This window comes from Amphibalanus amphitrite, unplaced genomic scaffold, assembly GCF_019059575.1.
Source record: "Amphibalanus amphitrite isolate SeventyFive unplaced genomic scaffold, NRLGWU_Aamphi_draft 001006F_arrow, whole genome shotgun sequence".
NCBI lineage: Eukaryota > Metazoa > Arthropoda > Thecostraca > Balanomorpha > Balanidae > Amphibalanus > Amphibalanus amphitrite.
Genome location: NW_024882500.1, coordinates 171950 through 183710, shown reverse-complemented (window position 1 = coordinate 183710; position 11761 = coordinate 171950). Strand labels below are relative to the sequence as shown.

Here is an 11761-nt window from a genome sequence, read left to right as displayed (position 1 = left end):
ATACCCCGAAATACGCATCTCGATGAGAGAATGAATAACGTTTGGTTGAAACGTTTCAACTGCGTCGAGTTGCGTGTAGGTAATAGGGTAATAGGTATGTTATTATACTCCCCTGACGCGTACCTATAGCTGCGCTCTGGCGAAAGGACACTTACAGCTGCGCCCCGGCGATTTTCATGTTGTGTAACTCATTCACACGATCCAGGTTTATTTGGGAGTCAGCCTGGCCCAGCTCTAGCCTGTCTCAGCGCTACAATAGGCTCGCGAATTTACTGCGACCGGCAAAAACTTGGAATGTGGGGATGACCTTGCCCTATAGTTCCAGGTGCCAAAGGCAGCGACAGTAGGTGTTGCCCTCATTAACCCTCACAGCAGGGTTTAGTCTATATATTTTGCCGTACGATCGGAAAAATAGTAGTTTGGGAGCAGATGAAAACGAGAAGCCCAGCCTAACCTTGACCATGCTTTCCAGGAAAATGACTGGCTTAGAAATTTATTCACACTCTGATTATATTTTTCTCATTTTACAATTCTTTGAATATAATTTATGTAGCAGGGAAAATCAAAGTAAAGACATCAGGCATTCAGGTGTCAAAAATCATGATTATCTCACCGATGCTCACTTCTATATGTATATAATTTTTATGATCTGACCCGGATGCAGACAATCCCGGCATTTAGCCAAAGTTCACACAAATTCATAAACTGCTTCTTAATTTTCGTCTTTTCGAATTGCACAAGCGTAAACTGAACTACTGAAGCTTCGAGACTTTCCGCAATCCGATCATGGCTTTTAGACAGCTATTTATCATTTTATGCATAGGTTTGAGGACAACGTTGATGCATGCGGGGGAATAAAGTTTTACAAACATGGGCTTTCAGTTTCCACTAAATCATGCCCGTGTTTCCCGTGGTGACAAACCCTGCCCCCGAGCGTGTGAACTTTGTCACCCACGTTTACTCTGGGCACGTGCTGTCCTCCGTCCTCCCAGCGTCCCCTCCCCAGTAGTGGGGGAGGGGAGGGACCAATCAGCGTCCAGGGAAGCTGTGATTGGTCAGCTGCGATTGGTGGCCGGAGTCTGCTCCCGGACGGTAACAGAGGACCGTGAAACGACCGGAAGGCTGGGCGACGGCCGTGATTCAGTTCATAAACAGACCGCCCGCGATTAGAGGGCGATGTGGTAGGGCAGCGCGACACATAGGAGCGCCGCCAGTGTCGAGACGCCGGTCCGTCTGCGAGGAGCCGCCGGACCCACCCGAACTCACGATCACCGGGGAGAGTGAGGGGAGAAACGAGTGGTGTTACTGACACAGAGAAATGGTGAGTAGTCCTCCACCTCGACCCCACCCCCATCCCACCCACTCAACCATGTCACGCATGAACGGTCATTGACAGCCGAAGATGTACGCTTATAACTAAATAGCCATGTTAGCATGTGATATTGATTGGCATTGAGTTGCAGTCTTCGCTACTTTTCTTATATCATGACATTCTTAATTTGAACCTGTTGTTGTCTTATGCTTATGACAAATGCTCGCAAGTTGAAAACATGTTGCTTAGAGGAAGTGAGTTATTAGAGCAGTTTGTTGAAGTTGAAATTTAGTTAACCTGTTGTGAAACTTTTCCTTTCACAGGCGATACAAATCGGTCACGTTATATTCTTCTTTTTGCTGGTAAGTTAAACGTTTTCAGTTACTTGATTTACTTTAAGATACATCTTAAAAGTGTGATCATTTATCAATAGTTTTGGGCATGTCACAATGAACATATCCACCAATCTCTGAAATATCTTTACGATAAGATGCCTGTTTTGATTTGACCTTTGCCCATGTGACATTGGAGCTGGATAGATGAACACGATCACGGTCGGCCACTGTGTTATGACCTGACCTGACCTGACCTGACCTGACCTGACCTGACCTGACCTCTGCCCACATCACAGCTGAGCTGGGGGAACGGCCACGGCCGGCTGCTGCTTATGACCTGACCTGACCTGACCTTTACCTGTGTCACAGCTGAGCTGGGTGGACGGCCACGGTCGGCTGCTGTGTGATGACCTGACCTGACCTGACCTTTACCCACGCCGCAGCTGAGCTGGGTGGACGGCCACGGTCGGCTTCTGCGGCCCCCTGCCCGCTCATCCCTCTGGAGGTTCGGCTACAAGTCGCCGATCAACTACGACGACAACCAGCTCTACTGCGGCGGCAGAGATGTGCGTCAACCACCGGTCACGCTCGCAGTTCAATTATTTTATTTTAATTCTATTTTTTAACCGTCACTGGTGAAATCAGCTAGAAATGCTGTATGAAGTGTGGTATGTACTTACCTATGAGTGGTAAGAAGGAAGTGTGATATGCATGGCAACTCGTATTGTGTAACGTTTTAAGCCGTTTACCGATTATAATCGTCAAAACCTTTACTGTTCTGCTGCCGATCATGGATAATAGATATACCGCTGGTCTCATGTCAATTATCAACAGGTCAAACCCAACAGGCAACAGATCAACCACAAATCACTCCAAGCTTTGGATGGTTTGTGTCTTGTCGGCAACTTTGTGATAGCTTTCTGGTGAAGCGTAGAGTTACAGTATTTCAATGTAACTTTCTAGCCTATGTTGCCGAAGCTTGCCTTGACTGAGAAATTTGCCGGAATAAATTGCAATTAATAATGTTGTCCATATAATTCGCTGTACCTACCTATACTGAAGTCTGAACCCTCTGCATGCTGTGTCTCCAGCACCAAATATCGCTGGGCGGACGCTGCGGCATCTGTGGCGACCCTTACGATGAGCCTGTACCGCGGACTAACGAGATCGGCGGGCCGGTGTACCGCGGGTACATCACCGAGCGGTACCTCGAACAACAGGTGAGGTGTGGGACGGTACAGCAGTACGGTGCACCGCGGGTACATCACCGAGCGGTACCTCGAGCAGCAGGTGAGGTGTGGTACGGTACAGCAGTACGGCTTACCGCTGAAACATCACAGCTGTCTCGATAAACTTTCGTCTTGCATTGGCGTTTAGTTGTTTCGGCTTAAATCCCTTTCATTGTTCTCCTCGTTTGTCACAGGTTATAGAGGTCGATGTACACATCACGGCCAACCACAAGGGCTTCATCCAGTTCAAGATCTGTTCGGTACCAGGCTTCGACACAGAAGCGACCCAGGAATGCCTAGACCGGTGAGAAACGCAATTACTTTTGTGACAATATCAAATCATTTATTCAAACAATGCCACCAAATGCGGACGTGTGCTGTTCGTTTGTATCTGTTCACTAAGTTCAGTATTTTCGGTTACGTCTGTGAAGTGTCTGTTCAGCACTCGTCCCGGCCCCTGCTGGCAGTGTTTGTTTAGTTATACGGATACCTGTCCAGTGATCGTCCCGACACCCGCTGACAGCTGCTGTCGTCGTGTTTCAGCCACGTGCTAACGGTGGCCGACTCGGAGGTGACCGAGATACCGATCCACCCCCGGGACCGGCGTGTGAAGGTGTGGCTCCAGCTGCCGGCCGGCCTCACATGCCAGCACTGCGTCTTCCAGGTCAGCAGGCCCTGTGGCGAGTTATCCCTGTCAGCGGGCTCCCCTTGTAGCTAGAGAGTTCCAGGTCAGCAGGTTCCCCTGGAGAGAGTTTCAGGTTAGCAGGCCCTGTCTGTAGCGTTCCCCCTGTCACGAGCTTCAGGTCAGAGGACTCTCACGAAGAGTTATCCCCGGTCACGAGACATGCAGGGGTCGGTCGGTGGATTGTAGTAAAGCCCGGCAGACCGTTCGATGGTGACTTCACTGCGTACCGTTCATGGGGACGGACGGAGAGGAGGTCAAGATTCCCCTCCGCCCCACCCCTCCCTCTTCCCCATTTGTGTGGGCGTCCCTTCCGCGTCTGTTTCCACGACGGACAGCGGCTGCTTTGTGACGTGTCTCGTCTCCACCGCAATTCCGTTACACTATCTGCTCTGAAGGTCGTTCTTCCCGTAGAGGGCTGCAAAACTCGAGGAATGGGCCGCTCGTTATACGGTCTGCTCCAGATTGTATACACATTCCACTCAGGGAATCCAGACGCACGTATCGCAGGAAGTTGAGAACCGGAGGAGTGTGCATGGCGCATACACTGCAAAGGAAACTTCCGTCCCGTACCCATGGCTGTAGTCATTGTGGTGAAGTTAGCAATCGGCGCCGCTCTGGAATGAATCTAAATGGGCCTTGAGGTCGGATCCAGGAGGTTACGGAGCAGATAACGGTTGAAAGTTACTGCGCAATAAACACAGAGATAAAAATAAAATAAACTTGGAATCCTTAATTCATTCATCTACTTCATGTTATACCTAAACAATATTTTGTACATTGATTTCGAAGATTCAAAGACTTCAAAGAATTCGAGGAGGGGAAAGCGGAAAGTGTATGCGTCATATCCGAAAGTCCAGGAATAGTTATGTGTTATCATATTTGGTCGCTGGATGCGGTGGCCTAGGCTTAGTAAACGAATAAAACTAAAACAGTTCATTAGCCGTTTTCACGACGGCCATCTGGTAAACATTTGGTGCACATCTGGTACAGATTAGGTGCAGATTTGGTCAAATCAGGTTCAGTGTGTCTCTTAGCAGCTATCAGCTAGGGTTGCATTAATTGCTTATAGGGGAGAGTGGGGCGATGGCGGACGGTGGGTAATGCCGGCCACCCATCTCTAGTGAGTACTTTGTCCATCACTAATCAGCTGATGTTGTTTACATTTCAGTAGAGCGCCATTCTAGCACGTGATGCAAGTTTGTCACGGTAGCTCCATTATTTTCATTTTTATAGCGTTAAATGTGTTTTTCGTATCTGATTTTTAATTTTTGTTGCATCTATTTGCTGACTGTGAAATGTGTTAACGCATTTTCAGAAGTGCTGCTTTGCAATGACCTTCAATTAAGCCTTTCTTGGGCGACTGCTGGATGTGAGGCGTTTGCGGCGCAATGCCTTTGACTGCTGCCTGCTTTCTTAAAATAAAGCTGACCTCGGGGTAATACCGGACACGTGTCCGGAATGACTCCACGCGGTTTTGTTTGCGACTTCTGTCGTTAAAGCTCAACGTTTCGGGTTGCTGTGTTTACGGCTGTGTTAGTTTGCTTGCTGTGTTTACGGTTGTGTTAGTTTGCTGCTCTGTTGGCGCCGCGCTGTTGTGTTGCAGCGAGTGCAGTGTTGTGTTGCAGTGCAGTGTACTGTTAACTGCTGAATACAGTTGTCGTTTCTTAATTCTCACTTAAATTTCCATCGAAAGAACGGTTTAAGGATGAATACCAGTGACGATATTTCGACTTTTGTGCTATTGCACTTAGTGGCCGGCATTACCCCTCGCTTTTTTGCACCTCCATTTTTCACCACATTTTCGCGTAGGCTCTGAATCTGTCATCAGTGATCTGAGATACTAAAACTGGGTGCTATCTGAAAGCCTATTCCTTTGGCTATAACCACAGTCAAAATCACCATAAAATAGCTTCAAATAGCTAAGCTATTGAGCAAAATGCTTATGGTGTCGCCATTGCCCCACTCTCCCCTATGCCTGCTTTGTCATATTATCAGAGAGCATCATCGATTAAAACACTGGAATAAATTCATAAAATGAAGATATTTGCTGTAAAAGAAATTAGGTGCAGATTTGGTCAAATCAGGTGCATTCGCCGGATAGCCCGTCGTGAAATCGGCTACTATCGCATGTTTCATTTAATTAGTCCAGAAGCGCCACTCTGGTCGTATTGTCCACATCTAGCGGTGCGTTTTTATGTTTCCGTGATTCAATGTTGATAAGCCAGGGTACAAAAAGCCCTCGTGTGAATCATGTGAATGTGCGTACCTATGCCAGGATGTGGGTGTGGATGTATGCGATGTGAGGGAGGGAGGGAGAGAGAGAGAGAGAGAGAGAGAGAGAGAGAGAGAGAGAGAGAGAGAGAGAGAGAGGAGAGAGAGAGAGAGAGAGAGAGAGAGAGAGAGAGAGAGAGAGAGAGAGAGAGAGAGAGAGAGAGAGAGAAAGAGAAGGAGGGAGGGAGGAGGGAGGCGAGATGAGTGTGACTCCTGTGTGGCTTTTGGACGGACATGTCATCTGGTTTTTGTGTTGGCGGATGTGGTTCCGGAGCTGGCTCCCAGCGGATGTAAAAATCCAACAAAAAGGTGCTAGGTTTAAAGTGTCATGGGCGCATGAGATGCGGTTCCGAAGTCAGAATCAGGACAAATTCTGCGAATGACCAAGCAGCAGGTGTCTAACATTGGCATTTCGTTGAAAAGCAGCGGTGGTAAAGGTTCGCCCTACGCACATATACCTATAAAAGACCCGGAATGCAGATGTATTTTTTGTCCACCCCGATTGCCGTGCCGTCTCTACGTCTGTTCCACATTTCTGCGCCTTGTGACCGTATGCCGGCCGTCCCACAGTGGCGCTACCACGCCGGAAACAGCTGGGGTCAGTGCGTGAACGGCTCGTACGCGGTCGGCTGCGGCCCCCAGGAGGAGTTCTACGGCTGCTCGGACGTCGCCGTCGGTGACGACGTTGGTCCGTCGGACTACCGGTGAGCAGAAACATGACGTCACAGGATACCTTTTGAGCTGACAACTCACTCCACATATGCAAAAACTTGTAATAGCATTGTGAAGTAATCATCATTTAGCCAAACCCTAATGAGACATTCAATGAAGCATTATTAGGGCAAAGTTAAGTCTGGCTGTTCATCGCTGACCAACATAATTGTTTGCTTTCAGTCCGACTGTGCCGGAGGTTCCGAATGAGGTGGACGAGGCGAGAAAGGCCCGGCCGAGCCCTGCAGCGGCTCCGGTCCCGATTCCAGCACGCCCGGCGGCTCGTCCGGCCCGCCCGACCCGACCTGTCCAGCCGAAGGTCCGCCCGGCTCGTCCAGAGGTCCGCCCGGCTCGTCCAGAGGTCCGCCCAGCTCGTCCAGAGGTCCGCCCAGCTCGTCCGGAGGTCCGCCCAGCTCGTCCGGAGGTCCGCCCAGCTCGTCCGGAGGTCCGCCCGATCAGGCCGAGGATCCGCCCTGCCCGTCCGACCTCTCCGGCGACTTCAGCACCGACCACTGAAGTTGAGCCTGCCGCGCGCGTCTGTGTCAGCGTGGGTGCCATGTCGAGGGTACCCGGTATGGACGCCTGGTGTCAGCTCAACTGCAACCACTCTCCTCGCTACTGCCCTCCAGAGATCTGCAGATGCTGAGCGGCGCACTAACGAAATTCCGGAGATCTGTGGCCTGCCGAGTGCCAAGGCTTTCCTAGCATCTGCAGTTGTTGAGGGCGGCTGCCTCTCAGAGATCTGCAGTCGTTGAGGGATGTCTTCCTAAGAGCTACAGTTGCTGAAATCGGGAGCCCCAGTCTACTTTCTTCTTGAGATCAGCAGCTGCTGAGGTCCCGTAGACTATCGTCGATTGTCATTGATCGTGCTTTGATGAACAGCTTTGGGCATGTGATGGGCATCAGGTTACTGGGTATCGCAACACCTTGGCATGTGAAGTTCCAAAAGTGGAACGATTCAGGGATGCTCCAGCGTTCAGTATTAATACAGCACTCAGGAGAGAAACAAGCCACAGTTCCGTGTGAATTCATATAGCATTGCTGCAGCGATTCAGTATGACATGACAAGGAAACGAAGATGATCAAGTGACCTGAACATTGCAAATGACCATTCATTCACATTTGTTCTTTGACATGTGACCTTCCGGGACAAGGTCCACCGACAAGATGCCAGCTTGTACACTCGAGGGCAGATTGATGTTCCACCACTCCCTACCCATCGGGCTCCCATGGCTCAGCACTGGCTGCTGCCAGTGTTGCCTGCCCTCAGTACTGCTCAGCACTGCCTGCCAGTGCCAGTGCTGCCAGTGCTGCCACTGGCAGCAGCCAGTGCTGAGCCATGGGAGCCCGATGGGTAGGGAGTGGTGGAACATCAATCTGCCCTCGAGTGTACTCAGGGAGCCTGTAGTTGCTCTGACTGACTGCGAGACTTCGGAGACGACGTTTGCGATCCTTTTGGCATGCGCTATAGGGCATTTTATTCACTGTTGAGACATCGGCACCGCCTAAATTAGCCGGTGCATTACTACTGATGTCATCCATGTTTGCAAACATATCTGCTTATCAGCCTTGTCACGCTGTGTTCGCTTCGCTTGCATGTTGTCAAATGTCTGCGTTTTTGTACCAATCAGGTACCTACATATCTACAATATGGGCACACAAAGATATAAAAGGTAGGACATGGGCAGTTGTGTAACTTTATATCATTTTGTGGGGGTAGTTGCACCCAAAATCCTGAAATATGCCCCCACAATGATGAAAATGCACCCACAAGTCTTTTGCAAGGCTACAAGCGTCCTTTCGAGAGCACCGCGCCCTTCGCATGCTCTAACGGCGTCCTCCTGGCCGTCTCGCGTTCCTGGACATTAGCCGTTTTCACGACGGCCATCTGGTACACATTTGGTGCACATCTGGTGCAGATTACGTGCGGATTTGGTATTGGTCAGATTAGGTTCAGTTTGTCTCTTAGTAGCTCAACAAGGGTTGCACTTATTGCTTATATGCATGCTTTGTCATATTATCAGAGAGTATCATCAGTTAAAAAGCACTGAAATAAATCCACATGATAAAGATATTTGCTGTAAAAGAGATTACCTAGGTGCTGATTGGTCAAATTAGGTGCGCTCGCCGGATAGCCCGTCGTAAAAACGGCTAATATAGCGTTTTTAATCACTCGGCGCCCTTCTGGGAGAATGGCGCCCTTTTGACAGCACTGCGCCATTCTCATGGTCTAACGGACCGTGACTGAGACGTGACTAAGACCGAGACTTGACCGTCTCGCACCCTTATGTCTCTGTTCACCGTGCATCCCTCGACTGTTCGGCGCCCTTCTGGCCTCTCAGCGCCCCTGGACCACATGACGTTTTCAATCACTCGGCGCCCTTCTGGGAGGATGACGCCCCTTTTCATGGTCTCACATCGCCCTCGTAACCGTCTGGCGCCCCTATGTCCCCACCAACTTGGCACTACTGACTGTTGGACACCCTGCTGACCTCTCTGCGCCTCTGGATCATATAACATTTTTATCATCTGGCGCCCTTCTGGGAGAATGGCTCGCTCGTCATGGTCTCACGGCACCCTCGTAACCTTCTGACGTCCCTCCCTACGTCACCATTAACTTAGCGCTACTGGCTGTTCGGTGTTAGCTGGACGGCGTCCCTCTACATTTCTTTTTTTGACGCCCTTCCGGTCACTTTACACTTCTTACCGTGTATTTGCTTAGTCAGACATGTCGATTGAAGCGCCCTTCGGCTAGCGATGTTATCAAATTCGGTGTTAATTTAGGCTCCCACATAAATGATACCGTAAAGTGGGGCTATTTGAAACGGATTTTACTGTTTTTGGCCTCTCCCTTCAAAACGGTTGATATTTCCTACAGCATGTAAATTGCAAAAACGTAGTTCTCTGTAACCGCTTTCAGATAGGTCAATTTTGGTTCAGCTAGTAACCATAAATAAAGTTATTTTTTTAATTGAAGCCTGTTTCAAATAGCCCCATAGTGTGGGGCTATTTGAGACAGTTTTAGTTGCAAGCAATTTGAAGAAAATTGGTCAAGCTAGGGATAATTCTTTTAATGCCATGCGATTGCAAATTAACCCGCGACCTGGTGGGGGGGGGGCTATTTTTTGCCCCCCTCCAGACTTTTCGATATATCTCCAGAACCGCTGCGCCGATCGTCACCAAACTTTCAGTACCCTCCCGGACATCAATTTTACACATGGTGACCAAAAATTTTTCCAAAGGCTATGATAGGTTGGCCGAAAATGACGTCAGAGTGACGTCATGTTCTGCCGTTTTCGACCCAAAAAAGGGTTTCGCGGGAAGAGCTGTCAGGCCTATAGCTTTGCAAATACAGAAAAATGATAAGGACATAAAAGCTGTAGAATTGACAGGGCTACAAAACTGCTATCTCGGATTTTTGACATTTTTGGATTTTGACCCCCAAAAATCAAAAAATATTTTTTTTTTGATATAATGATCGAAAAATCCAAAAAGTTTATTGAATTTCGCAAAAACCGGAATATATGTGATAGTCCTTACCGCCTTCCATCCACATACCAAATTTGAGATTGATACCTCTTTTTTTTTGGCGAAGTTATAGTGAAAAAACTGTTCAAAATTGATGACGTCAAATTTTCAAACTCAATTTTTAGCAATTCTAGACCCCGTAGTGCAAAACAAAGACCACCATTAGACTCCCCGTGACGAGCTGCATCGAATCAATACCCATTTTATGCAAAACTATCAACTTTAAAATTTGACCTTTTTTGGCCTGACCTTGACCTGACCTTGACCTGAACTTCACCAGAAAGTGACCTAAGCCGTACCTGATAGTCTTATAACCAACACCATTGAGTTGGAAATGAAAAATTGGCCATAAAACATGCATCACACAACCTTAGTAAAGTTGGGCTCATGTGACCTGACCTGTGACCCTTGGTGACCTGACCTGTGACGTGACCTGGTATTGTCAGTGACCTCTAATAGCAACATATCTACTAGGCAACTGACGCCCTATCGCTGATTCTCGACAAAATGCGTTTTCCTCGGTGTTATAGCGCATTCCCTTGAAGACCCGTGAACGGTGAAACATTTCATCTTTGACCTGACCTGTGACGTCATCGGTGACCCCGAGGTCAATGAAATTTGGTTTCCCTCGACAAATTTGACAGGGCTTTCGAACGCCGTTTGAATTTTGCGGATCCGTCCAGTAGTTTCGGAGATACGAGGGGGGGCAAAAAATAGCCCCCCCCCCCACCAGTCGCGTTATAAAGAGACCCCACCAGGGCGCGGGTTAAATTTTGATACTTCTGGCAAAAAGTATTTCTTTCAACTACAGCTATATAACCCTTATAATCAAATTTTTCGTTTTCGTTGGACACAGCATTTCGGTCTGCTAAAAAATTGCATTACTTTATGCTAGGGCTGTCATAATATGATGTGATCCTAAGCTCTAAAAATCACAGGATGATTATCTAGGACTATTTCTAAGTAAACGATAATTAAATTTTCAAGTAAAGTTGTTTTGTTTATATCTGGCGGCGTAAAACATATAGGCCGAAAGTTGGTGGGGCTATTTGAGACAGGCTCGCTACTGCATTAAACGCACCGTAATGCATTAAAAAGGGGAAAGCAGTTTCCAAAATGGCTGAATGAATGATATGCATGATCGATTGTTCCATTGCACATCAACCTGTGAAGAAATAACAGAAAAAGGTCAATTGGTTGTGATTTTATACCGATTTTCCTAGATCACTGCATGTTGTATCGAATGGCCGGTTACCGCACTGCATCAACTACGCATACTGAAGGCTCACCTAACAGTAGATAAATAACCTTCGATGGTGCTTATGAAGAACCAGAGTAGACATGGGTCGATTACTGACCACGTCAGTGACTTATCAAACACATTCTATGCACATTGCAGTGATACATTCATAAAGGTAACTGATATCGTCAGGGGCGTAATCACTCCTTAAAAAAATGGGCTGGAAATAACTCTCTCCGGGGGCGGCATCAAATGCGAAGGGAAGGGCGGCTGATCAGCAAGAGGGCACCAATGAGTAGGATGATGGCAATCAACAAAAGGTCACGAATGGGTAGAAGGGCGGCGATCAACAGGAGGGCGCCAAAAGGTAGGAGGGCGGCGATTAACAGGGGTTCACCAATGGGTAGAAGGGCGGCGATCAACAGGAGGGCGCCAATAGGACGGAGGGGC

At 48.4% G+C, this 11761-nt stretch overlaps 1 protein-coding gene across 1 annotated transcript; it reads left to right on the top strand.

Annotated features, from left to right (window-relative positions):
* Positions 1-1091: 1091 nt before the first annotated feature.
* On the top strand, positions 1092-7718 carry LOC122369110. The gene is made up of 8 exons (XM_043343544.1): positions 1092-1321; positions 1636-1674; positions 2091-2213; positions 2739-2867; positions 3071-3180; positions 3420-3540; positions 6403-6536; positions 6727-7718. Exons 1-8 carry the CDS (start codon positions 1319-1321, stop codon positions 7187-7189), a joined length of 1122 nt encoding a protein of 373 aa, XP_043199479.1. The 5' UTR covers positions 1092-1318; the 3' UTR covers positions 7190-7718.
* The last annotated feature ends 4043 nt before the right edge of the window (positions 7719-11761 follow it).